The sequence below is a fragment of the Dipteris shenzhenensis genome, chromosome 24 (assembly GCF_047967505.1).
Source record: "Dipteris shenzhenensis isolate YYH24624 ecotype China chromosome 24, Dip_SZ_1.0, whole genome shotgun sequence".
Taxonomy (NCBI): Eukaryota; Viridiplantae; Streptophyta; class Polypodiopsida; order Gleicheniales; family Dipteridaceae; genus Dipteris; species Dipteris shenzhenensis.
This window is the reverse complement of record NC_141619.1, coordinates 2,337,641-2,362,648: the sequence shown is the minus strand read 5'-3', so window position 1 is coordinate 2,362,648 and position 25,008 is coordinate 2,337,641. Positions and strand designations below refer to the sequence as shown.

Sequence of the window (25,008 nt, the reverse complement as noted above, 5' to 3'; positions counted from 1 at the left end):
CTTGGCAAGACCAAGGTCATGATCCACCGAAGCAGTTTACTTTTACTTTGGGTGGGTCACCAGTTGAGATCGTATCCTCATACACTTACTTGGGGGTCATCTTCTCTGGCCCGATCTTCACGATGAGACCAGCGATGCAGGCCAGACTGAGCAGGGGATACGCCTCACTGGCTCGGCTAGAGAGACATTGCTTTCACTCCCACTTTCAGGACCCTCGGACCAAGGCTCTTCTCTTCGACTCCTTGGTTCGACCAGCCGGTATGTATGGCAGCCCTTGTTGGGGGACCTGACATGTCACAGATAGAGTGGACACGGGTGGAGCGCTTGCAGATCCTCATGCTCTCACGGATGATCCAAAGGGAAACCGTTTGTACCACATCACATCATTCAGGCTGAGTTTGATGCTTCTCCACTCCTCGGGTGTGGACGACAAGAGTGCCACATCATCTGCATAAAGAAGAATCCTGATGATGACCCCGGCAAGTGAGCAACCGGTCCCTCCGAACGTCCCCATGAAAGTCTCAAGCTCATCAATGTAGAGGCCAAACAAGGTCGGTGATAAGGGACAACCCTGTTTGACCCCTATGGTACTCAGGATCTCATCTGTCCAACCTGCGCCTGTACAAACTCGGCTTGAGACTCTCTCATACAGTGCCATGACTACCCAGATGATCTCATGATCAAATCTCAGTGTCAGTAGGCGTGTGATAAGACGAGCTCGAGGTACTGTGTCAAAGGCTTTGTGGAAATCCACAAAGCAACAGTACACCCTCTCCTTCCATGATCTGGCCTCCTCAATGACACTCCTGAGTATGAGTATGTGATCCATAGTCCCATGGTCTCGCCTGAAACTGGCCTGACCCTCTGCTCTGAGCCCTCTCATCTCTGCGAACAGGCTGTCCGATGCATCCAATACAGTTGCATAGATCTTGGACATCACATGTCCAATCATGATAGTCCTGTAGTTACTCGGGTCCATGGGATCCCCTACCTTGTGGATGGGGGTGATGGTGTTGAGTGTCCAAGTGCGGGGGAAGCCAAGGCAAACAGAGTCATTAAATAGCTTTGCTAGGATCGGGGCTAACGTGTCGATCCCATATGCGACAAACTCAGTGCATAGCCCCTCGTGATCCTTAGCTGTGATCCTTAGCTCGACCATTGTGCAGTTTCAATGTCGCGTCCTTGAATCCCCCTCTGGTGAACAACGTGCAAGTGGTGGGACGAGGTGTATGTATGAGGTCTGGAGTGGGCTGGTGTGGGACATCATATAGATGGTGTGTATACGTGTGCCAGACTCTCGTGTCGGTGAGGGGTGATGGGGACCCACGCTCAAGGAATCTCCGCCAAAAATCCTTAGAGTTATTGCTGTACAAGATGTGCAGCAATAGCTCCTCATTTTGACAAAGACAAGCTTGCTTCTTCCGACGTACGAGACGTCGATACTTGCGTACAGTGTCTGGTGTGTTCGGGAGGTGACATCTGGTTTCAAGTCGGAGCTATCGGCGATAAGCCTTGCACTCCGCATCGTACCAATTGTTGCAGGGTACAAAACCAAGAGGTGGTGGTCTAGTGGACCGTGTGGTGTGGGGAAAGATTTGGAGGGCAGCCTTGTGGAGTATGCGACTAATCAGGGCAACACGGTCCTCTATGAGTGGTATGTGATCGATGTAGGTTAGGAGTCTGTTTAGGCGTCCAGAATAGACCGGTGAGAGGTTGTGATCAAAGTGTATGTCGTGGTAGGTGTCGTGCTTCCTATGTGGTGTGTGTGGCGTGGCTAAGCGTGGGGTGGCGATAGTGAAGAATAGATATGTGTGATCAACTCCTGGAGGGAGTGGTGCTACGGTGAAGTCGGTGATACATGAAGTGAAGGTAGGGGATCCCATGATGTAATCTACTACACTAGTGCCCCCCCCCCGTGTGGGAAGCAAGTAAAACCACCTGAGGAGGGCCATAGGTCGAGCCCGTTGTAGATGATGAGATCATGCATCCTGCCCAAATCAAGGAGCGCGTGTCCATATGGTGTAACAGGCCCGTGTCGGTCCGATGAGGTCCTGGTCATACCTGCTCCGTCTAGGTCCATGTCTAGCAGCATGATAGAGTCGTCTCGGAAGTCCAGGAGTGGTGCATGTCACGTACTCATCCTAGCGTTGAAGTCCCCAACAAGGAGATCTTCCCCGCGGGCTGAAAGGTCTGGGATATCCTGATGTAAGGGTGCATATGGCGATGTCTCACCCTCTTCTCGTGCCACTCTGGCGAAGTGGGATGTGTTTGGCGAGAAGTAGCATATTGCTATGAAAAGGTCACGGGTGTCTGTGCGTCGAATCCGGATCCACATGAATCGGGAGTGTGCGTCCTTCCTCTCAATGGAGACGGCTCCAGCGAGGGAAGACCTGTACAATACTGCGACCCCGCCTGATCCTCGGACGACTCCTGTATCCCTCGTTTCATCCCTGAAGGCTGACTTCCATGTGTAGCCACTGACTATCGGTAGTGGACGCTCTGGGCTCTGGTGTATCTCGTGTAAAAGACTATGTCTCGTCCTGTATAAGACTCCGAGAAGTTCCCAGGGTCTGACCATAAGATACCATTACAGTTCCAAATGGTGCAGTCTAGGGTCTCGAAAACCTGAGTCTCATAGGCCCCATCCCCCTAGGGGGTACGGGTGGGAGCCCGATGGGTGCCGGTCAACAACCTACCATCTCGGACCACGGCCCATTTCCCCTCCTTGCGGGCAACATCCCGCTCTGCAGAAGAACTCGTCACTCCTCAATCTGTAGTGGTGTCAAATCCTCGTCCATGGTGGACAAGGTGGGATGCTCTCGTAGATAGGCTCGGCGTCGGAGTGTCGCTAGTCGAGCATGTGAATCTCTGAAGCGAATGACTAGGGGCTGCTCTCGGTTGGGATCTCTCCCAACATGCCATGCTCCCTCTATGCCATGGTTGGGGACCCCCATGGCAGTGGTCACAAAGGTAATCGCCTCCTCCATGGGCGTCGTAGTGGTGCTGGTGTTGTCTCACGTGATCCCTCGTATCCGGATGTTGAGGGCCTTCGAAGCCCTCTACTACTGCTCTGTATGGCGGCTGAAACGGTTGCCTTTGTGGGCTCCCGTTTTGCCACGTCCACCCATCGAGTCGTCTCTGCTATAGCCGACTGTACCGTGGCTATCTGTGCCTCCATCTCTGTGACTGGGATCTCTCCACTACTCGGAGGGTCCCGAGCTCCTCTCGAAGCTGTGTGATGTCGTGTCTGAGTCCTTGGATAAGGGTGCCCTGCTCATGTATAATGCGAGCCTGCTCCTAGGTGTAATGTGTCAGCTCTGCCTGACAGGCCCGGATGCTGTGTATCTCAGCCAATAGGGAGTCCCAAGCATCTGGCGGGGGCCTAAGATGTCCTGGTCCAAGTGGGAACTGGATCTCGAGAGGAGTTGGAATGAAGGTGGGCTGCTGAGGTTGTACTAAGGGTGGGGACAGTATGATCTGGGCGGGGGAGTGATATGTAGGAGTAGCGAGGCCGGACGAGGTGATGAAGGGTGGCTGACTGAGAGGTAGAGGTGATACGAGGGGAAAGTACTGTGGAGCCGTGGTTGGTGGGGCCAGTGATGAGGCTACTGGAGAGGAGACCTGTGATGATGATGCAGGAGAGGGGGAGGAGAGAGGTGGCATAGATGATGAGGCGGATGATGGTGGTGAAATAGTGGTGGTAACCATAGAGCTCGAGGACGTTTGAGCGGCATGGGCTTTGGGTGGGCCCCTTTCTTCTGGGCCGCGGTGCTGTCCACTGTCAAACCGCTCCGGTTGCTGCGTTTGTTGAAGTCCTCCAGATTGAGTTGCTTTTGTGTTTTCGCCTTGTCACCGTTCCCCTTCCCCATCTCCACGTGTATGCAGATTTGGATCGAGGGGTCTCCCGCCTAGTCTCCTGTCCTCATCCCCTTGCCCCTTCATTATGGGGGCAAAGAAGGGACTGCAGGAGGTCGAAGCTGCTGTTTTTTTTTTTCTTGAAAAAAAAAAGAAAAAAACGAGCTCGGGAAGGGGGGGTTAGCGAGGGGGTACTGAGGGGGTAGCGGAGGGGGTAGCGGGTGGTAGAGAGGGGGTAGCGAGAGGGGTGGGGGGGGGGGGGGAAGGGATAGCGAGGTAGCGGGGGGGGGGGGGGGGGGGGGGTAGCGAGAGGGGTAGCGGAGGGGGTAGCGAGGTAGCGGAGGGGGTTAGCGAAGGGGGGGGTAGCAGGGGTAGCAGAGGAGGTAGCAGGGGGGTTAGCAGAGGTAGCGGGGGGGGGTAGCAGAGGTAGCGAGGGGGTACGGAGGGGGTAGCGGGGGGTAGAGAGGGGTAGCGGAGGGGGTAGCGGAGTAGAGGTAGCGAGGGGGTAGCAGAGGTAGCGAGGGGGTACCGAGGGGGAAGCAGGGGGTAGAGAGGGGTAGCGGGGGTAGCGGAGGGGGTTAGAAGAGGTAGCGGGGGGGGTAGCAGAGGTAGCGAGGGGGTACGGAGGGGGTAGGTAATCAGGCATTGAGGGGGGGGGGGGGGGGGGGGGTAGTAGAGGAATGTACATTCATAGCTGTCCCAAAGTGAGATAGCTACTACTCATAAACTAGAAGAAGAGGAAAAGAAGACTAGCATAGCTGCTCCAAGGAAGACCGCCCAACACAACAAAACTAAAAACAGTGAAAGTAGCTACGCCGCAGGAAGATCCACCATGAAATGCGCGACTGAAGGGAGTGATGCAAGGAGGAATGGAAGAAATTATAAATATCCATAGAGGAACACCCATAGTGCCCAAAAACGACACCAGCTGAAGAACTAAACATAGTCCGGTGTAGAGGCATATCTGCCAAATAGCCAAAACTGCCTGCCAAAAGAGATGCTACGAAGATAAGTCCCCAATTTGGGAAGAAAACACACACACATACGTAAAATATTTGGTGACCCGTCTCTAGAAAATAATAATTTCTTCTGAACATCTATGCGACAATCGTTCTTCGATTGTCTGCGTGCTTGTAATATAAATACAAATAGACTTCACCTTTTTAAAAAAGTGTGTATGTTTATAAATCCCCACCATGACTAACTCCTTCAAGCTATATGCTAGGGAACACAAATTGAAATTTTTGTGAATAATTTAGTTTAGAGCATTACAAAGGAATGCATGCCATGATCTTCAGGTGGGAGGGAGACTTGAGATTAACACTTGGGAGGACTTCAAGAGTGAGCTTATTCAACTATTTTTGTATCCTCATTGCTTGCTAACGAAGTATCAATGAGATGTATGATTTATTTCAGCAGGATAGCATGAAGGGCAAGGCTGAAATAAGCGACACATGGCACAACTGACATGTGACATAGGACAATAGCATATGCACAGTTGACATGTCGATAGTCAGATGGGCATAAAGGCACATAGGATGATATTGGGCAAGGACAGCCACATGTCATAACTAACACAGGGTATGACACGGCAGTAACATGTCATGAGTGATAGGTGGCAAGGACAGCCACAAGTCATTTGTGACAGACACACAGGCACATGTACGAGTCACGCAGGGAACAGCCAAGTGGCAGCCACATGCCATGGCCAGTGACATGTGGCAAAATGCCACCTGGACATTCTAACTGTTGAAACAGGGCACTCTCACTATTTGACAATAATACAACCTCCAACTGACAACTGGCAGGGCCATCTATAGCACATGGCACCCACATGCCAAGACTAGGAACAATTGTCCTCCAGGCCACCAACATTCAAGTGGCCTTATTTTTTCACTCTAATGGGCACATGTAGAATAATATGAACTTGCTGCGTCCTCTGCATTCATCATTTTGATACTCTGTTGCACAAAGCAAAAGACTATAAGGAACAGTGAACAGAACACACTGCAGCTTCCTTAGACTGATAATTATTTGGCATACAATCAACAGGAGTTCACTTCCACTTACAGTAGCATCGTGTTGTGAAGGAAGTCGTCCAGCCAAGACTAGCTTTGGAACAGCTAACACCTGGGTAGGATACAATACAGGCTTTAGCAGCTGACGAAACGAGAGTTTTACCATATGCTTGTTGCCGCTCTTCATAGACAACAATATATTACCTCTGTCAGGAGGGTTCTCGTGGTTGCAAGTGTAAAGGCCCCTCGACCAAAAGTTAAAGCCGTTGTTCGTTGTGCAAGCTGCCACAACTGTGCCTGTGCATTGTATTCACTGTACTTGAGAATCATCTTATGCTAGAATATGAGCAAGAGTCTTCAGCTACGGGAACTGTACATGCTTGGAGACTTCTCTGCAAAAGGCTACTTTCAAAATTACAAACAAAAATCTTTATTTACACAAAAAATCACACAGACCATGCCATGGTAGCAGTCCTCCATCTCATTCCTCCTCCACAACTTCTACGAAAAGAACCCCAAGATGTAATTCCAAGGGGAGAAACTGTCAAAATTCAATAAATATATATACGACAGGAGGCAGCTTAGAAGACAGCATCCCTAACATAGGATAGGATGTATCACAACCGATTGGGAAGCGCATGAAGCCAACCTAAATGCTGCTTTTTAACACCAAATCTGAATAAAGATGAACTTTAAAAATTTGTCGAGGATTAAAACCAAGTTCAAATGGTGTATCATAATCTGCAGACCTCTCAAGGAGTACACCATCAGTGTCCCAAAAATTTGATAAATATTCCTATTGTGGCTTTACTCAAAGGAGCTTCATAAACTACCCCCCCAAATCGTCACATAACCAGAGCTACAAGCACCCAAGAAGCATCGCAAACAAGAAGTGCTTGTAGATTCCAGTGTCTCTCACATGTAATCGTCCCCAAAGTCAAGAATACAGCAAGAGGTTTCAGCTGCAAGAGCCAAATGCTTGTAGATTCCAGTACCTCTCACATGTAATCGTCTCCGAAGTCAAGAACTCTTGCTACAAAGTCAGTGAAAGGGGATAGAGAAGAGAGGGTGAAAACTCAAAACCCTTTAACATGATCAGCACGAGTAGGAGGCGTGGAGTGTAGAACATGCAATTGACAAACTGAAAGTAAAGATGCACATCATGCAAGCTGAAAACAGGAATCATTCCTTCTTGTCTTCAAAAACAACAGTTTTCCTAGACTCTGTGACCCCAACTTTCTTGTCTATATTTTGTGTTGATCACTAACTAGAAAGGCACTTCATAATCCTGGTTGCAGCTTCTCCACATCCCAGCTACTAGATGCACTCTTGTAGCCTCAGCAACAATTGTGGTTCAAGGGTGTCCTCTTTTGTTGTCTTCACTACTTAGAATACATACGGAACCTTTGAAAGAGGCTTGAATGGCAGGAAAAGGGAGCATAAGTACTGCTGGGATGCAATTTTAGAAACATTTATGATGAGAGAGAAAAATGAAACAAAATCCAAGAAATCTGGCTCAGCCTGCCACTGTTCACCTGCCACTTCTTCTAGCGTAGCCTTACCTTGTTTTGCCTTGCTTTTCGACACTCTTTCATATGTCATCCCCCACCATACTTCTCCTTACCTTAAGGTCACTTTACACGTCATCGCCTAGCCCAGCCTCTAGTCCTTTGCTCAATTGTGTCCACTTTGCATCTGGCTTATCCTCTTACATCACTCTGACTGTATCTGGCATTATTAGCACTGCCAAACTTTGTCTCGTCACTCTTGGCACAGCCTATGATTTGCTTTATCCATATTTATATAATCCATTAGACAGAAAATCCTGCAGCCCCCTCCAATCAAGAGCATTATGTTGTCACCAAGAGGGGTTACAAGTCCATGTAGATATAACCCTAGTTAGCAATCATCAACTAAACCCATGTGTCTACATGAGTTATCATATAATAACGTAGAATTACCTTCATTCATCAACCCATTTGCTTCAGTAAGCATTCATATCCATGTATTCATGTATATCTTTTATGTTATGGACAGGTAAGGTTTCATAATGCAATTTTATGCATGATCCATGCTACTATTAATCAAATAGCTTGAAGCATCAATATGATAAAGACTTACCAATTCATTCACACTTGAATTTAGAATTCCAAAAAGGAGAACATTTCCCACACAACACACTTTCCTTAAGTGTTCACGATGCTCAACAATACTTTTACTATAAACAAGAATGTTGTCAATAAAATGCACCAAGAACTTCCCAATATACGGGCTCAGTAAGTCATTCATAAGCACGACAAGCGTAGCTAGAGGATTAGTAAGTCCAAATGGCATTACCAAAAACTCGTAATGTCTAAACTCACATCTCAACTTTTTCAGTACAACTTAATCCATAGGGAGGTCTGCCTTCAGGTTCTTCCTCTAGGATACGTTCATTCTTGCGTTGAACATTCCCCTCTAGAGGTAACCCATAAAGCAACTCACCCCTAAAACAATCAAAGAACTCCCCCACAATTTAACTTGGCCATTTCCCCATCTTGGGCATCATAGAAACTAACGGACCTTGAGGGAAATACTTTTCACCTCGCAGAACGTATTGCACATCATTCATCATGAATTGACAAATGTGATTTTTCCAATCAATGCCTGGACTCTTCTTAGAATGACAATCAATGCCTCGACTCTTCTTATAATGACATGCCTTTCCCAAGGCTATGTCTGCGTGAACAAGCTTGGTCGATTCAAAGTCCAGCTTCTCTACACAGTCCTGAATCCAAAGCTCTCATTGGGTAACCCTTTGGTCACATACTTCAGTAGAGCTTCATCTGCCATTCTGACTCTATACACATAGTCAAATTGACTAGTTTTTAGTTTCAGCCAGGGACAGCAAGACACCACACGCCAACACAGAGCCAAAGTACAGAACTAAACAGACCCATGACTGCAGGTTGACACTCACATGAGTACTGCAAACATATCCTCTCTTTTCAAAATGGGGAGACAGACCATGAGAGCAATGATAGCAGCCACCTTATAGAAGCTACAGGAGAGGAGGGAGGGACCTGGACCAATCCAAGCACCAACACTGATTCATCACTGATTTTCTTCCTCGGCATCGTCCTTCACTAGATATGAAGCCCACTGTCAAACGAGGTCCTATTGTCTCTCCTCAGCCCTCTGATGGAGTTGGTCCCATAGACAACATACATAAGTTCAATCACTAGGACAAATAGCTAACCAATTGGGAGATGACCAAGGGCCTCTTCCCTGATCTCGTGGCATAGTAAGAGCCAGAAAAGTCCATTGGGCATAAGAGATCAACTCCTGCTGTAGCCCAAGTTTGCTGAGGGGAACTGTGTGTTTGCAAAAATGGAAGGAACAAACTCCAAAAAAGTCTCCACAAACAACTAAGACAATAAAAGCATTATGCTGCACAACTTGAAATGTAGAGCCCCTCATAACATGGGTGTAACATGGTTTTGGGAGACCAAGTAGGAGGAACTAGGGAGAAACTAAGAGTTATACACCTTAGGTTAGTTCATCATGTTGAAATCAATCATCTATGTCTAATCCCTAGATCCATTTGTCATCTTTCATGATGTGACTTTTAATGAAATCCTTTTTTGGTCCTTTAGAATAGCCTAGACACTTATTTGGTACAACATTTAGCAAATGCCTCCTCTAGCCCTTGGACACAGTTTGGCTCAATAGCCTTTATGAGCTTATAGCTCTGTATATAAGTTATTTGCCCACACTCGGGCCATGACCATCAAACTTAGAGCTTATACCTCTATATATAAATTATTTCCCTAGTCGCCATTGCATGTCCTAACATGGATCACATTGTCATGACCTAAAGCTTATATCGCATTCTTCTCATCCTCTATATCTACTTAGAGCATATAGAAGAGTTGTAGGCTCAACCTTTAGCCATCTTATATATCACACTTCTAATTATCTATATCTTTTTAGAACATATAAAGAGTTCTAGGGTATAACCAATATACCCTTTAGACTACCATATCACTTCCTCATTGATATCTAGTGCTCATCATTGCACTTAGTGGATTTCACATGGGCTATGTCCATCGTCAAGCACCCATCATGGCACTTCATGGCACCATTAATCTACTCTTTATACCACACTGCAAAAGCTATTACTTGCATACAGTCCATTAGACCTTGCCGTACCAAAAACTCAAAGGTTTGTCAGAGATTAAGGGATAACTTGATAATATTAGAAACATGGTAGAGAGAGAGAGAGAGAGAGAGAGAGAAAGGTGAGGGTGTGAGGAAATGATACATAAATATAGACATAATGAAAGGCTATCTTATTCATAATCATGAGAAGTACAAGCCTTATAGGCTACACACTCACACACTTGCACCAAGTGCATATGGGATAAGTCCCATAGTGACACGTGGCAGTCACACATGAACTAGTACTAGAACTCCTAGTACTACACACCAACACATCACATCACCACGCTCTTTGGCTATGATATCTCCAGCAAGCCTTCACACTTAAAATCGATGGATTTTGACGCTGAAAATCCCTCTACTGTAGGCAGGTCTGCAACAGCAATCCTGGAAAAACTCGAAATGCAAGTAACTGCTCCAAAACAGGTCCGAAGGTGCTCCAAATGGCTTGAAAATCTGCAACCATCGCACGTGGATGGACTGCTCTGCTGCAGCGGCCTGGAAACCCTAAAAACAGGCATGAAAATCCTCTGAAATGGCTCAAATTTCCACAAGTGCTGCTCCTAAGAGACCCGAAAGGAAGCGAAAAGAGGAGAGGAATAGAGTCCGCAGGCTTTGGAGATTGTAGACAGACAGAAACAAAGGTGAAGTGGCTATGGAGGAGGCTAAATGAAGGGTATGCATGGAGTATCCCGCTGAGGAGATATCTACATGCAGCTACAAAAGAGATTCACGGCCTCTCTCTTGAGGACCCATACGACCAGGATTGGGCTTTCTAGGCCCTCTATGCTATGTGTGTTTGTGTTGAGTCCATAAAGGTTCTCACTCTAAGAACAGATATTGCTACTTCCACGCAATATTTTTGCAATAACTTCACAAAAGAAATTGGAGAACACAAACTGAAATCTGAAAATCAGAATTGCAGCACTTATCTCAAAGTTTCTTCACGATAGAACAGAAGGAGAGAAGGCGACGCAGCACACGCAACACTAGGGCTCAGAAATAAGGACTGGATCCCCCCGAAGGCCTTTATTGCAATAGAATAATACTTTGTACAACTGGCTCTGAAAAGAGCATGAAGCTGAGTACAACTCTTGAATGAATATGGGAGACCTGGGTCCTTTCTTTTATAGACTAGGCCTAGCAAAAAGCTAGGTTGTCCCTTTAAACTGAATGTATTTGGAGTCAATAAGCAAAATTGAATGTATTGTCTTTTACTTTGGTTTGACGATATTGACCACCTAGTTCAGAGTAAGGGGGGGTGACAAGTGATGATTTGCCCTTGCCGGTTGCAAGCTGACTGAGAACGGGAGGTGTTGGATAGTTGGACTTGCTCTTTGCAATATTACGGTGGAGGGGGGATCGGTCTACTCTTTGCATGTTGGGTCCCACACTCTTTGCTCTAAAGGGGGGGCGTTGGAGATATCATAGCCAAAGAGTGTGGTGATGTGATGTATTGGTGTGTTATACTAGGAGTTCTAGTACTAGTTATGTGTGTAAATCGTGTGTGCGTGCCACGTGTCACTACGGGACTTATCCCATATGCACTTGGTGCAAGTGTGTTAGTGTGTAGCCTATAAGTCTTGTACTTATCATGATTATAAATAAGATAGCCTTTTATTTATGAATCATTTCCTCACACGCTATCACAGCCACTGTTAGCAGGAGAGGCTGAGACCCTGAGTCCCTAACGCGACACACTCGGCAGAGGACAAACACACAGATCACACTCACTGACATCTCCTCTGTTTTCAGACTTGGGGTGCAACCTACCGGGGTGACAGTGGTGCTCGTCAGACGTCGGGTAGCGGCTAGGAGGCCACGACAAGTTACTCACCCAGATAGCAGGCAGCGATCCATTACGAGCTTCTTGCCTACACTGTCTATTGTATTGTAGTGGATCAGACTATGTCTCCACATGAGGATGATGATGCCAAGATGGCTGCATAGGTTTATGGTGGACATGTACTATGATATCATTGATTATGTCTACACAGTTCTCTAGCATGGGTTAGGATGCTTGCTTAGTAGCTCCACCCTTTTGCTCATTGTATCAGGGTTTTCTTCAGTCTCATAGACCCATCGGTCTTTAGCAGACTTTAATAAACTCTCTCTCTCTCTCTCTCTCTCTCTCTCTCTCTCTCTCTCTCTCTCTCTCCACCATGTTTCTAACAGATAATACTTGCTTTCCATACTCTTGACCCATGGTTAAGATTTGCATAGTAAGTGGGTGACCCCAGGGTTTAAAGTGATCCTTGCCAGAGTTTAGATAGACTATCTGGAACGAAAGACCCACGTCCTAAGGCCTGTCTCCGCCTCAGCACATTGTTTTTGCCAGCATATAGTGAAAGCAATCAGCACCCCTTTCTCAAAGTAAAGACGCTCTCTTAACTTGATCCACAAAGATAGGCCATGCGCGTTCTTATTAAGGAAGGAGGGATCATCACTCCAGTGAAATTGTTTTCAGATCCATCTGCTACATGCATCTTCTTACATCATCATTCCCATAATACTATCAGTATATGACTTGTTACTAAAATTTCAAGTGACTGCATGAGCAAGTTTTCAACAAGATTACTATTGTAGGCTAATGAAAGTACATATAGACCCCATTGCCCAATATCCCTTTCCACAACATGATTTACAGAGCCTTGTCTACATGTAAATCAAATGACATAGGATTTCCATCAGCCTATCAGTTGTACCTACATTTTTAGCTTTTCTCTGAACTGTCCCCAAAGCCGAAAGGGGGCGGGGACAGGAAAGGCCGGGGAGCGCTAGGGAGGCACGATAGAGCATATCACCTTTGCAAGCTAAAACATACAATCTCAGAATCTGTACCATAGTTCCATACTGTAAGTGGAAGGTTCAAACAGAGATCTATTTTTCTTTCGTTGATTTCTTCCAAAATTTGTCCTCGCATTTTTGTATTGGCAAAACCTCTTTGTTCTTTCACAAATAGTATCTTGACCTTTCAGGGCACATCATCCTTTATATGCATACTAGACTGAGGCTACACGCCTCCTTTTAAAGCACTTCAAGAACAGCTCTCAAAAACATCAGCTCTCTTTGCTCGTTTATGATAATAAACTACACCTCCTTCCAGTCACAAGACATATCCCAGAAATCTAGCTACATGTAGATCAAAATGATATTCACCTGTTGCTGAGCAACAATATCAGGATCACTGACATCTGGCGGGTTTGCCATACGAACAGCTACAGGCCTGGATGAACATAACAGCCGCCTAACCTGGAGCCAAAATTCACATGTATTTAAAGAGAACTCACTGCACAACAATTACTATTTATCCATCAGAGGGTTTTCAGTGTATTCCATAGCCTGCACCCCAGATCTATGTTGCCTGAATAACAGTCATTTTGTACAAAGCAACAGTCCAAAGCGTGCATCAGATGTCATAGAGAATGCCTACAATAGAAAATGCATCCTATGTCTATGTTTCTAAATTGGTCCTACCTCATTCAAGCGAAGATCACGCCCAAAACGGAGCTGAATTGTCGCACTAAATATGTGCTCCATGCCATCACTAACTACTTCCTCTGTAGGAGTTGTGTCTATATCAAGCCCTTCAGAAGCATCACTTGCAGATGAAATAACTGGCACAGGTCGTAAGTGCAGCATGTATGGTGCTGCCATTACTGACCCACTTGCATCGACCGGCTTCACTCCCCGCATTGAAGCCAGGTCTTCACGCCCAATGAGAACAAAGGCAGACTCGGGCCAGTCTGAAGGAGGTGCTTCCCTACAACTGTTCAAAGCCTGCCAGGGACAATTAAAGTTAAGACTTAGTACCAAAGGAGATATCTTATGTCTAGTTACACTCTCCAAGACTGCTAGTATCACTCGAAGGCTACTCTACAAGAAACGAGAATGTTGCTAATCAAAAGGAGAAAAGGAAACAAGATATACATGGCGCAGAGGAAGAGAAACCCCTGCTGGTAAACGATCGAGGTCTGGTAAACCAAAGCCTTCACCAACCATTGCCAAAACCAACATTTGCTCAGGATTGCAAAGGGTTCCATCTGCAATGTGAACATGCATCCCAGATGGAAGAGTGCCGGAAATTGGTTCACAGCCAGCGAGCAGCTGATAAAATGCCATAACCTTCCGTGACCAGTGTACACAAGCAGAGCCTTCCTTTAAATACAATGGAGGCAGTTTCTCACCGCTTCTGAAAAGTCCTGTTCCTCTCATGCACCTCTCGAGCCAATGAAAAATATTAAAAGGTACTTTCTGTGCCTGCATTCTACTTTGTAAAGATGCTCCTTGGAATAGCCCGAGCAATTCTGCAAAATCTCGAGCATAATGATCCACGTAATTCCATTCGTGTAATGAAGCTGCTATATAGCCAAGCAAGAACGAAAGCGGCTGTAACTCCCTGAATACAGCATAATCAAATGATACAGGTTGAAACATCCAGAAAAAAAAATCATGCAAGAAAGACATGCATATACAGAAGAACCCTTCTGCTATTTTAGGCCAACAGACTAACATGAACATACGAATGAGCAAAGTTGGGTTACATTTGAGTTCAAACTCGTTGCCCAAAAACTATAAAAGCGCTTCCATTTCCCACAACATATACTGCACATATGCAAGGTGCTATATCCAAATACCCTCTCTAAATTTAGTAAAAAATAGCAGATCGAGCTTCCATAAAAATGCAAAATTAGAGGCTAACAATTGCACCCTTGGGAACCTTCTTTTCTGCAATAGAAATGCAAGAAAAAATAATTACAGAAAAAAAGAGTGCAAACAGAGAAATGTACAATTGAAGAACTAGTTATACTACGTAGAAACTCTCAGCACTTCCGTGTCCTTTCAGCCCCCCCTCTCTCCTCTCAGTCCCTCCCTCTCCTTCTCAGCCCCCTCTCTCAGTCAGACCCTCCCTCTCTTTCTCAGTTCCTTTCTCTTCCTACCAATGGACGGATCTTCCAATTGTATAAGTTGGCCTTCCACCTTCGATTGACGAATGGATTCCCATGCAGTCAGACCCTCCCTCTCCTTCTCAGCCCTGTGTCTCAGTCAGACCCTCCCTCTCCTTCTCAGCCCCTTTCTCTTCCTACCAATGGACGGATCTTCCAATTGTTTAAGTTGGCCTTCCACTTTCGATTGACAAATGGATTCCCATTTCAGCCAATCCGCAACCACTTCCACCGGCTGCAACAACCCGAACATTTTCAAAAGACGAGTTGTTGCAGCTCCCAAAGGATGTAGATTTTGAGAGTTCTACCACCCTCTTTGCAATCATCCATGGGTCACAGTCATAGAATAGGAACTTGATGCTTGCCACCCTACCTGTGGACCTCGACCCTTGCTTCGTGATGTTCGGTTATTGGGACGAGGGTTCTTTTAGGTGTCTTTTGTTTCTCCAGGAGCCGCAGACACATTGCTCAAGGCTATCCCCTTAGGAGGATTTTCCTTACACCTTTCAAGTTGTGTTTCAACCCAGTAGAGAAGGACAGTCAGGTTGCATCACTCTTCATCGTTCCCTGGCGCTTCATTATAGGAGGATTTTCCATACATCGTTCATGCTGGGTATCGACCCTACAGTAGAGGAGGATAGTCAAGTTGCATCGCTATTCATCAGGTTTATCATCGACACCTTGCCAAAAAAAAAAAAAAAACTCTCGCCTCCCAACCAGCAGCCCCCCTTCCATGTCATTTCCACAGACTTCATTCATTAATTGCGAGAAGGACGTGGCTCCAGCTTCACAAATAGGGATTTTATGACTCCCGCGCCATACTTGATTCAAAGGGACCCTTTCTTTCCTCTGGCTGATTTTTGACAGGTAGAGTTTGTGCCTTCTACCTTTGGTGACGTTGTGCTTGGTTTTTTTATCGATACGGACTCTTCTTCTATCAAGTGTGGGCGTTCTTTCCCCTGTGGATTTCCCTCCTCTCCGCTACGCCAAGAGATCTTCTACTCAAGAGAGAGTTGTTTTCACCACAAGGTCAGGTAAGCTTTTCCCACCATCCTCTCATTGATGAGGATTGTTACCTAGAATATTGAGGGCCTTGGTTGTGTGCCCCATTGCTATCGACAGTAGCTGATTCGTAATCAACTTCCTCTAGCTGTCAGTGGGGGTCCCATTAACATTCTCTTTATTCGAGAACACAAACTGGATGCTAAGGATTGTGCAAAGTCAAATAAATTGCTTATTGGTCATACCTTTTGGTTTCCTAGTTTAGACACTAGGGGGGAAACCTGCATTTCAGTTTCACATTATTTTCTTTTCCTTGTGGTCGGGCATAGTATCATTACACCCTCTAGATCAAAGTGGATCATGTTGTCGATTAGGTGACAAAAAGATGGTCTTTTCAACCTTTATGCCCCCAGCAAAAGGTGTTCTTTTCTGGAAGAACTTATCCCTTGGGCTCCATTTGCAGACTCATGAATTATTGGAAGTGACTTCACCATGGTGCAGTTGCCTTCAAACAAAAGGAAAGAAGAGAAGGTGGCATTCACTCAATTGTGAGAGCAACTTTCCTTTTTTAGTTCAATGGCAAAGACGCTTGCACAAATGATGTTTTTCACACTTTGCCGCATTTGCTCATGTTCTCCAATTCACCTGAGTGTGACAAGGTCATCCATAGATGTGCCATTATAAGCATATCCCAACATATATTGCCAAACCAATGCTGCATATATGATTCTCACAGCCTAGGATAGCAAACCATATACACTGCAACAAATTGTACCATAGTGACTAGTACACTGATCATAGAAGTCCCAAGGTAGATATACTGTCAACAAGCAGTACCTCAGGTGAACATACAATGTCACCAAGCGACCTCTAGATTTCTGAGCCTATCTGTGCCAAAGCAACGGAGTTAGTACCCCTCTCTTGACCATCAGGCAATGTTCCAAACCTCTGCTCTACTGGGCCTAAAGGAGCCACAACTAAAGTTGGCTCAAATTGAAAAGCTTCCAGGTAAAATTGTAACAACTGAGGTGTATCTTCAAGATCACCCTCTTCCAGCCACTTTGCATGCAATGGCGAATAATTTCAAAATTTCACCAAGTAGCGACAGGAAACTCTACCTTTGACTTTCTTTTCCTTATGTGTCAAAATCTGCTCTTGAACTAGGATCTCATCCAACCCCTCTGAAACCGGCCTTCGGGAAATCCAAAGCGCAGTGAACAGTTAATAACCAAAAAATACTTAATTTACAGTCACTTAGAACTTCCCACAGCAAACCAAATCAACTTAGTGTTAGATTCTAGTTCACACACTCACATAAAATGATAGAGGAATAAGATGAGACTAAAAGCCGAATGTAAACTATATTATTGCATGTAGATAGAAAGCTTATGAGACTTCCACCATCGAGGATCCTCCTCATCCCTACGGGGCTTGCTGGAGGATCTCACAAACTACATCTTCTCAAGGAAGGCTTACAATGTGATTAGCAACAGTCGAGAAACCTTATGTATCTTCCCTAAGCTATGAGCATTGTTATAAGCGTGGTTTGTAGATGCAGCTGAGCGAAATCACCACCATTGATTTCGGGTTTCCATAGTCTCGTAGAAGAGAGCTCCATTTATCCATGCATAGTGCCACTTGTTAGCTATCTTATCTAACCATCTACTATTGCCCATGCAAAGGTTTGCCTCCTTCCAACACCCCCCTCAAATCAAAGCAAGGCAAAGGTATGATTGATGACACAAAATGATTTTCAATAAAATCTGAGAACACAAAAACAAGAGTTCCCAATGCAATTTGAAAATCAATTCGTGATATTTTCTTCACAAAAACAAGTGAAGAAAACTGCCATCGGTTCACGACCAAAGATGAAAGAAATGCACATAGAGAAGATTCATGCTTCTGTTGTAAATCTATCAACTAGCTAAAAATCCCACTCGTCATCATCGGAGCTCAGCGTAGCCATGCAAAGTGCAGCATCAGCTTCGGCAACAGTATGAGCTGATCCCTGACTCTTTCCGGTTTCCTTGTTCCTTTTCTCAGTGTCCTCTCTTTTCTTGAAACAAAATTCTTCTCGATGTCCAAGCTTCCCACAATATCCACATAATAGATCCTTCTTTGCCGCCTTCCCCTTCTGAGGAAATACCTTCGACATATAGGCTTGATCCATTTCAAAATTTCCATCCAATTTTTGTCGCTGCTCATCATCCAGGAGAGTCATGATTAATTCTGGCAAAGATACGTCTGCGCTCACACGTAAAATTTTTGGAATTCCATCATACGCTGGTGGCAGACTTGTTAGGAGGACTGCTTTAACGTCATCATCATCAACCTTCACTTCAAGATCAAGAAGTTGATTCAGGATCGATCGCATCTTATTCAGATGCTCTCCCAGAGAAACAGTTTCATCCATTTTCAGACTAAAGAATGCTTGCTTTAACATCACCCTCAAGTTCTTGAGACGGGCACCAAACAAAGCTTCAATTGCCAACCAATTTTCTGTAGCACTGGTGGTTAATTCAACATGCTGGTTGTACCTTGCGCCCAAGGCTCTACCAACAATACCGAGAGCTTTTTCATTCCGGATCTCCCACTCTGCAGAATCATCCGAATCCTTCTCACAAGCTCCTGAGACAATTGGTCATAACCCTTTTTCCATGAGGTAAAGTCGCACTGACAGTTGCCATGCAGGGAAGTTGCTGCCAGTATAAGTCGCCAGCTTCACAGCTTCTAACTTGGTCTCCATCACGCGCAAAACTCTCGTTCTACAGACCTAGCATGCAAACAACGAATCCTCACCCTATAAGATGACCTTCTCTGATACCAACTGTTAGATTCTAGTTCACACACTCACATAAAATGATAGAGAAATAAGATGAGACTAAAAGCCAAACGCAAACTATATTATTGCATGTAGATAGAAAGCTTATGAGACTTCCACCATCAAGGATCCTCCTCATCCCTACGGGGCTTGTTGGAGGATCTCACAAACTACATCTTCTCAAGGAAGGCTTACAATGTGATTAGCAACAGTCGAGGAACCTTCTGTATCTTCCCTAAGCTATGAGCATTGTTATAAGCGTGGTTTGTAGATGCAGCCGAGCGAAATCAACGCCATTGTTTCCATAGTGACTCTAAACGAAATTAGAGGCAAGAATCTCGTAGAGAGAGCTCCCTTTATCCATGCATAGTGCCACTTGTCAGCTATCTTATCTAACCATCTACTATTTGCCCAATTGGCCCTAAACTTAGCACCCCTTTCGGTATTTCTTTATCTTTTATTCAGAAGGCTTGCAAATACAAGAATAGCACTGCAGTGCATCAGCGCACAGACAGCCAACTAAATAATCCGATCACGCGCTTCCGTCTTGCTATGCAATCACTGGAAAAAGCATCCTAGCCCAGTGCAACATTCCAATTTCCATGGCAGCCCTTCTTTCGAATCTGGCTGAGGGTTCTAACCTGGCAGCTCTGATACCCACTAGGGGAGTCCTAGAAGGATGGAAATCAGCCCAATCCATCTTGGTAGCTCTAAATACCCGTCACGGGAGTCCTAGCAAGACAGAGGCCAGCAAAACAACCACCTGTCTGTTCCTAGCAAATAGAAAGGCCAGCTGTGCAAAGCAAAACTCTAGAAAGCAATCAACCGATCGTAAAGCTCGGCAAACCATGGGAAATCAGCAAACATGGAAAAACGAAATTCCCTAGTAAGATCTTTGGCACCCTGCCAGGAGAAAATCAACAAAAGCAACCCTAGAAAACCTGTTGGAAGAGAATCGCCAAGTTTGGAAACAAATCAAGTTGCCTGGAAGCTCCAAATTGCCTCGAAAAGTGTGATTTTGATAGGCAGCTGGCCTGAAAACCTCATGGAAGAAATGCAAATTAGATTTGGGCCTCTGGGAAGGCATGAACAGTAGGCATGCGGTAAAAACGAACTGATCTGGAGGCTCTTGGCACAAGAGTTTCTGGCAGCCCACAAACTACCTTGGTAGTCAAAAATCAGCAAGGCAATGTGAAAGAATAACCCTAGAGCACTTTCCCAACCTGTGACTTGCCTCTCCTTGTTCTTCTGTGGTCCTGAAGAACTGCCTCAAAGACAATCTTGCCCTTGTTTCTTGCTTCTCAAGCCAGCTTGCTAAACATGGCCCCCCTGAAGCTATTTTTAGCACTGGGATTTTTACCCCTCTCTAACCTTTAGTCCCTTGCCTTGGCCCATGGCATTATTTGCACTGAAGTGTCCTTCAAAATTTTAATCACTTTAAGGCAAGGTCGATCATCGTAAACTCCTAAAAAATAGAAATTCACGTCCTCGTGACAGCCTCAACCTCTTGCAGCATCTCAAAGGCATATTCTCTGGCACATCTCCCTGGAAAGGCTTAAGAAGACTCACATGGAAAGCGTGTAAATCCTCCAATGATCTCGTAACTTCAACCTATAAGCTACATCATTTATCTTCACTGAAATTTAAAAAGGCCCATAGTATCTCATACACAACTTGGGAAACAACCGGTCTTTCTCCCTCTTGTTTTTCAACCTTGCCTTTTCAAAACACAAACAAACCCAACCACCCTCTGCAAACACTAGTGCACGGCAATGACGATCAGCTCCCTTCTTTTGCTTTGCCTGAGTCATTTGGAGAGCTTGCTTCACTTTGTGATATGCCACATCCATGCTCTCAACATACTTATCAGCCTCAAAAGTCTCATCCTTAGTATGCAAAATAGGCGGCACTTTCCTCCCTCCATCCACTATTTCAAATGGAGTGTTTCCAATGGAGATATGCACAGTAATGTTTTAAGCAAACTCCACTAGTGGCAAATACTTCTCCCATTGTGTCTTATGCTCAGACACATGGCATTTCAGTAAATCAAGTATAGTGAATTCAGCCTCTTCGGATTGCCCATCGCCCATATTCTCAAAGAGCCCTCAAAAACAGACTCGTCTTGTGCGGATCTCTATAGACTGAGGCATCCCATGATATTAAAAGATGTTGTGCATGAACAATCTTGCCATGTGATCCGTTGTAATTTTCTTCCTCATCGGAATGAAATGTGCCTTCTTAAGTAACCGGCATACAATAGTCCATAGGCCCCTGATATACTGTTCATTCATTGCATCCAACTCATGGTGGTATGCAATGGAGAATGCTGAAACCTGGGGTTTCCGTGATAATGTGTCCGCCACAACATTATTTTTACCCTCAACATGCATGATCTGAAAGTGAGAGATGGATAAAAAGCTGGCCCAAGGCATCTTCTTCTCAGACGACTTGGACCGAGTACGAAAATATCTACGGGATTGATGGTCTGTCTGCATTGTGAAAGCAACTCCAAGAAGATATAGAAAGAGCATGAATTACGGCCAACATCTCTTTCTCATAAATCCCCAAATGTCTCTCAACATCTTGCAAGATTCTACTCTCATAAGCAACAAGGCGGCCATCCTGCATTAGAAGTGCTCCAAGGCCGTTCTTTCCACATGCATCACATTGGGGATGAAAAGCTTTTCGAAGATCTGGCAAGATCAACACTGGATCCAAAGTAAGCTTTTCTTTCAGCATTGTAAATGCTGCAATTTGACTTTCAGCCCATATAAAAGATGCTCCCTTTTTTTGCATTGCATTATGCATAGAGGGGTGAAGCAATCTCAACAAAATGGCCTATAAAGCATCTGAAGTACGAGGACAAACCCAAAAAGCTCCATACATCATGCAAATTTCTCAATTGTGGCCAATTGCGGATTGCTTTCGTCTTAGCAAGATCCATCCGCACTCCATCCTTGGAGACAATGTGTCCTAGAAAATGAATCTTGAGCATAAAGAATTCACTTTTCTTTGCATTGACAACCAACCTATGGTTTCTGAGTTCTGCAAATACTATGGCCAAATGCTTTTTATGCTCCGACTCACCCCGTGAGTATTATGTGCTCACGAACAATTATGTCCATCATTCGATTAATGTGGCAGGAGCATTTGTAGCCCAAAAGGCATCACTAAAAACTCATATAATCCAAAGGAGGTTCTGAAAGTTGTCTTGGACACATCCTCCGATTGAATGCATGTCTATTGATACCCACTCTTCAAATCTATGCGGCTAAAACAATCGATCCCTCCAACCCATCCAAGATATCATCAATTCTTGATTCTTAAATGTAATCTTCTTCAAGGTGCAATAATCTATGCACATACCCCATGAACTGTCAGAACCAGTGAGCGGTAAGGAGATGAACTGGGCTAAATCAGCCCTCTTTCTAATAAATCCTTTACTTGGCTCATGATCTCTTCCTATTGAGCTGAACTCACCATGTATGGTTGGCTTGTTTGGTGGGCTGCTACCTGGTGTTACATCTATGCCATGATCCTCACGCATCCCCTAGCAAAGAGTCAGAAAAACAATCCCCAAACTAATTTAGGAAACCTGTCTACTCTTTATCCAGCTTAGATAAAACCATATGCGAATCGTCAAACTCAATATCCTTTACAAAAACTAAGTACGCAGAAATATGACTGAAGAGATTGCAGAGGCAGATACAATAGGGACTGACTTGCCCTTAAGTTTGGCATCCATTACATGGGTCTTCCCTCAATGCATCAGGGTAATTTTTTAATTAAAAGTGTCCAGCATAGCATGCACCCTATGACACCATGGCGGCGCCAGCAGAACATCACAGCCCTCTAATAGCATAATATTAAATTCCTCGCTGTCCACAAAGCTCTATAGGTGCAAACGAAGCTTCTTGATGATAGGAGTGACTGGTGGAGAAGCCAAGCCTGTCTCACTCATAGACCCCATCTCTTCTGTGAAAATCCCAAGTTTTTTTTTCCCCCAAGAAAGAGACTTCTATTAAGTAAGAGAAAAAAACCCGCGAGAGCAAGCTCAAAACGGAATACATCATGAAATCATGAGGATAAATAAACCCCCTCAAAATGGGGTGGAAGACAACCAAGGCTGAGGCTGAAAGTGCCACCTCAACCCTGTAGGAGTCTCAGAGAAGAAAGGAGAATCCTTCCATTCCCTGAAGAAAGAAGCCCTCCTAGATGAGGCTGCACGAGAGTCTCCCTGCATCCTCGTCCATACGACCAAGTATGTATGGTGTCTGTCTAGATACTAGCCAATGTGTACGAGGGATGAACCTGACTTCCCTCCAATGCCTCTGTGCATCTGGCTCTCCAGATATGCCAGGCTGCTATGCTCACTAGAATCTCCCAAGAGGTATCCACAGAGGCATGTACAGCTGCAAAAGGAAGGTGTGGTATCACATCCAAAGAACAAGAGGATCCCAAGTTTGCCTGCCAACTTAGGGGAAATAAAATTTACACGAGCCCTTGGATCAAAGAATATCAATGCCGTTTGATCTCTCACTTTGCCCCACACGCTAGATAACTCAGAAGCATCCCCATCTGGTTGCGCGTCAATCACGTCAAGTATTAATCCAGCATTGGGCTTACGCTTGTTGCCGTTCTGCTCATCCCTTTCATCAGCCTTGCCTTTCAATTTGCGTTTTGGGCATTCCTGTGCCATATGCCCCCCTTCCTTGTATTGAAAGCACTCATTGGCATCCATCAAAGCTTTCCTCTCCTCACATGACAGCCAATTAGAGCCTGGTCTATCACACTTTTTCCCCTTATTAAATGGAGCTTTTGAAACACTCGATGGCTTTCCTGCTCTCTTGAAGGTGTCAGATTTGCTGCTCTTGTACCACTTGTTTTCCCAAGCAACGACACATTAGCAGTAGTTGCATATTAAAATCAATTGGGACATATTGGTGACCCTTGTCTTCGTGCATTAATCTCTGATCTCTTTAAAAAACCCACAACAGTATTTCTCAATCTACTCTGAGCACATGCCAATAAGAGCTAACCGTCAATAAAGCTTCCCAAAACTTTTTATTGTTCTCCTCCAAGTCATGGCAATTGGCTGCATCCAACTTACGCCATGTTATCATAACATCCATCTCAAATGTGGTGGTCATCTAGGTAGCTGAGAATAACTGTTAAACTGAACCCAGCTCGTCAGTGCTCTATTCTGGAGCAACAAATTTGTCCACCACTAAAGGGCATTCCCTTTCAGAAAGGTGGTTGCCTTACGCATCTTTGAAGATTCAGTGAAGTTTCCTCCTGAGAAGGCTGCATCAAACTGTTGAACATACGTTAATCCTTTCAGCCTATCTTGAGCCCTATTGAAGTTCTCAAACTTCACTACTGCCCCACCTTCCTTGAAGTCTTTTGCTTTCCCTTTGGGTGTCAAATTGTCATCCACAAGTGGCTGTAAAAATGGAGGATGCATAGCATTACCTAAGCCTTGTCCAGCATTGCCACCACTCTGATCAGCATCAGCACCATCCTGACCAACATCACCACTTATAGGTGGGTTTGCCATACCGACCCCAGTCCCTTGCACTCCAAACATACCTGCAGGAGCTCCCAAATTACCATGCATTCCTCCTTGCTTCCCTGGCTGCATGCCAATATCCCCATACATTATGCTATGCATCTTCCCTTGCATACCCTGCATACCAGGCGGAAAACCCACTGGATAGTTTCCAGACATTCCAAGATATTCCACAACTTGCCCAGCAATGGCTTGGAACACTAAACCACCACCAGAATATCCTGGTTGCATTAAGGGTTGGGTGAAAGGCTTGTTGTCCCTGATTTGGATTCTGAAAATTATTCCCTTGACCATGCAAATCAACTCCAGGACCATAAATGGATTTCTGCAATGGAGACACTCTGTACATTCGACATTACTGAAGGATGTCCGTTACATGGCATGGAACCATAGGGCTGCTTCTGAGCCCCAATGGTTTCCCCTGGATGTGTATGACCCTTGCTCCTCTTTCTTGGCCTCCCTCACCTCAATGCCTTGGAAGAGCAAGGAGCAAGAGGGAAAGGGCTAGGAGAAGGAAGGATGGAGGACGAAAGAAAGGGAGGAGGAAGGATGGCTCCAATACCACATGAAGGAACATGGTGAAGAGAGAGAGAGAGA

At 45.2% G+C, this 25,008-nt stretch overlaps 1 protein-coding gene across 2 annotated transcripts in view; it reads right to left on the bottom strand.

Moving 5' to 3' along the window:
* Positions 1-25,008, bottom strand: part of EMB2771 (E3 ubiquitin ligase) — a 305,147-nt gene that overhangs the window by 207,935 nt on the left and 72,204 nt on the right. The window contains exons 11-15 of one of the 2 annotated variants that reach the window (XM_087395130.1): positions 14,004-14,472; positions 13,551-13,853; positions 13,233-13,325; positions 6,078-6,170; positions 5,926-5,985 (exon numbers count right to left, since the gene is read on the bottom strand). In XM_087395130.1, the coding sequence (XP_087251256.1) occupies positions 5,926-5,985; positions 6,078-6,170; positions 13,233-13,325; positions 13,551-13,853; positions 14,004-14,472 (1,018 nt within the window). The remainder of the gene's footprint in view (positions 1-5,925; positions 5,986-6,077; positions 6,171-13,232; positions 13,326-13,550; positions 13,854-14,003; positions 14,473-25,008) is intronic. The other variant, XM_087395131.1, reaches the window with a different exon arrangement.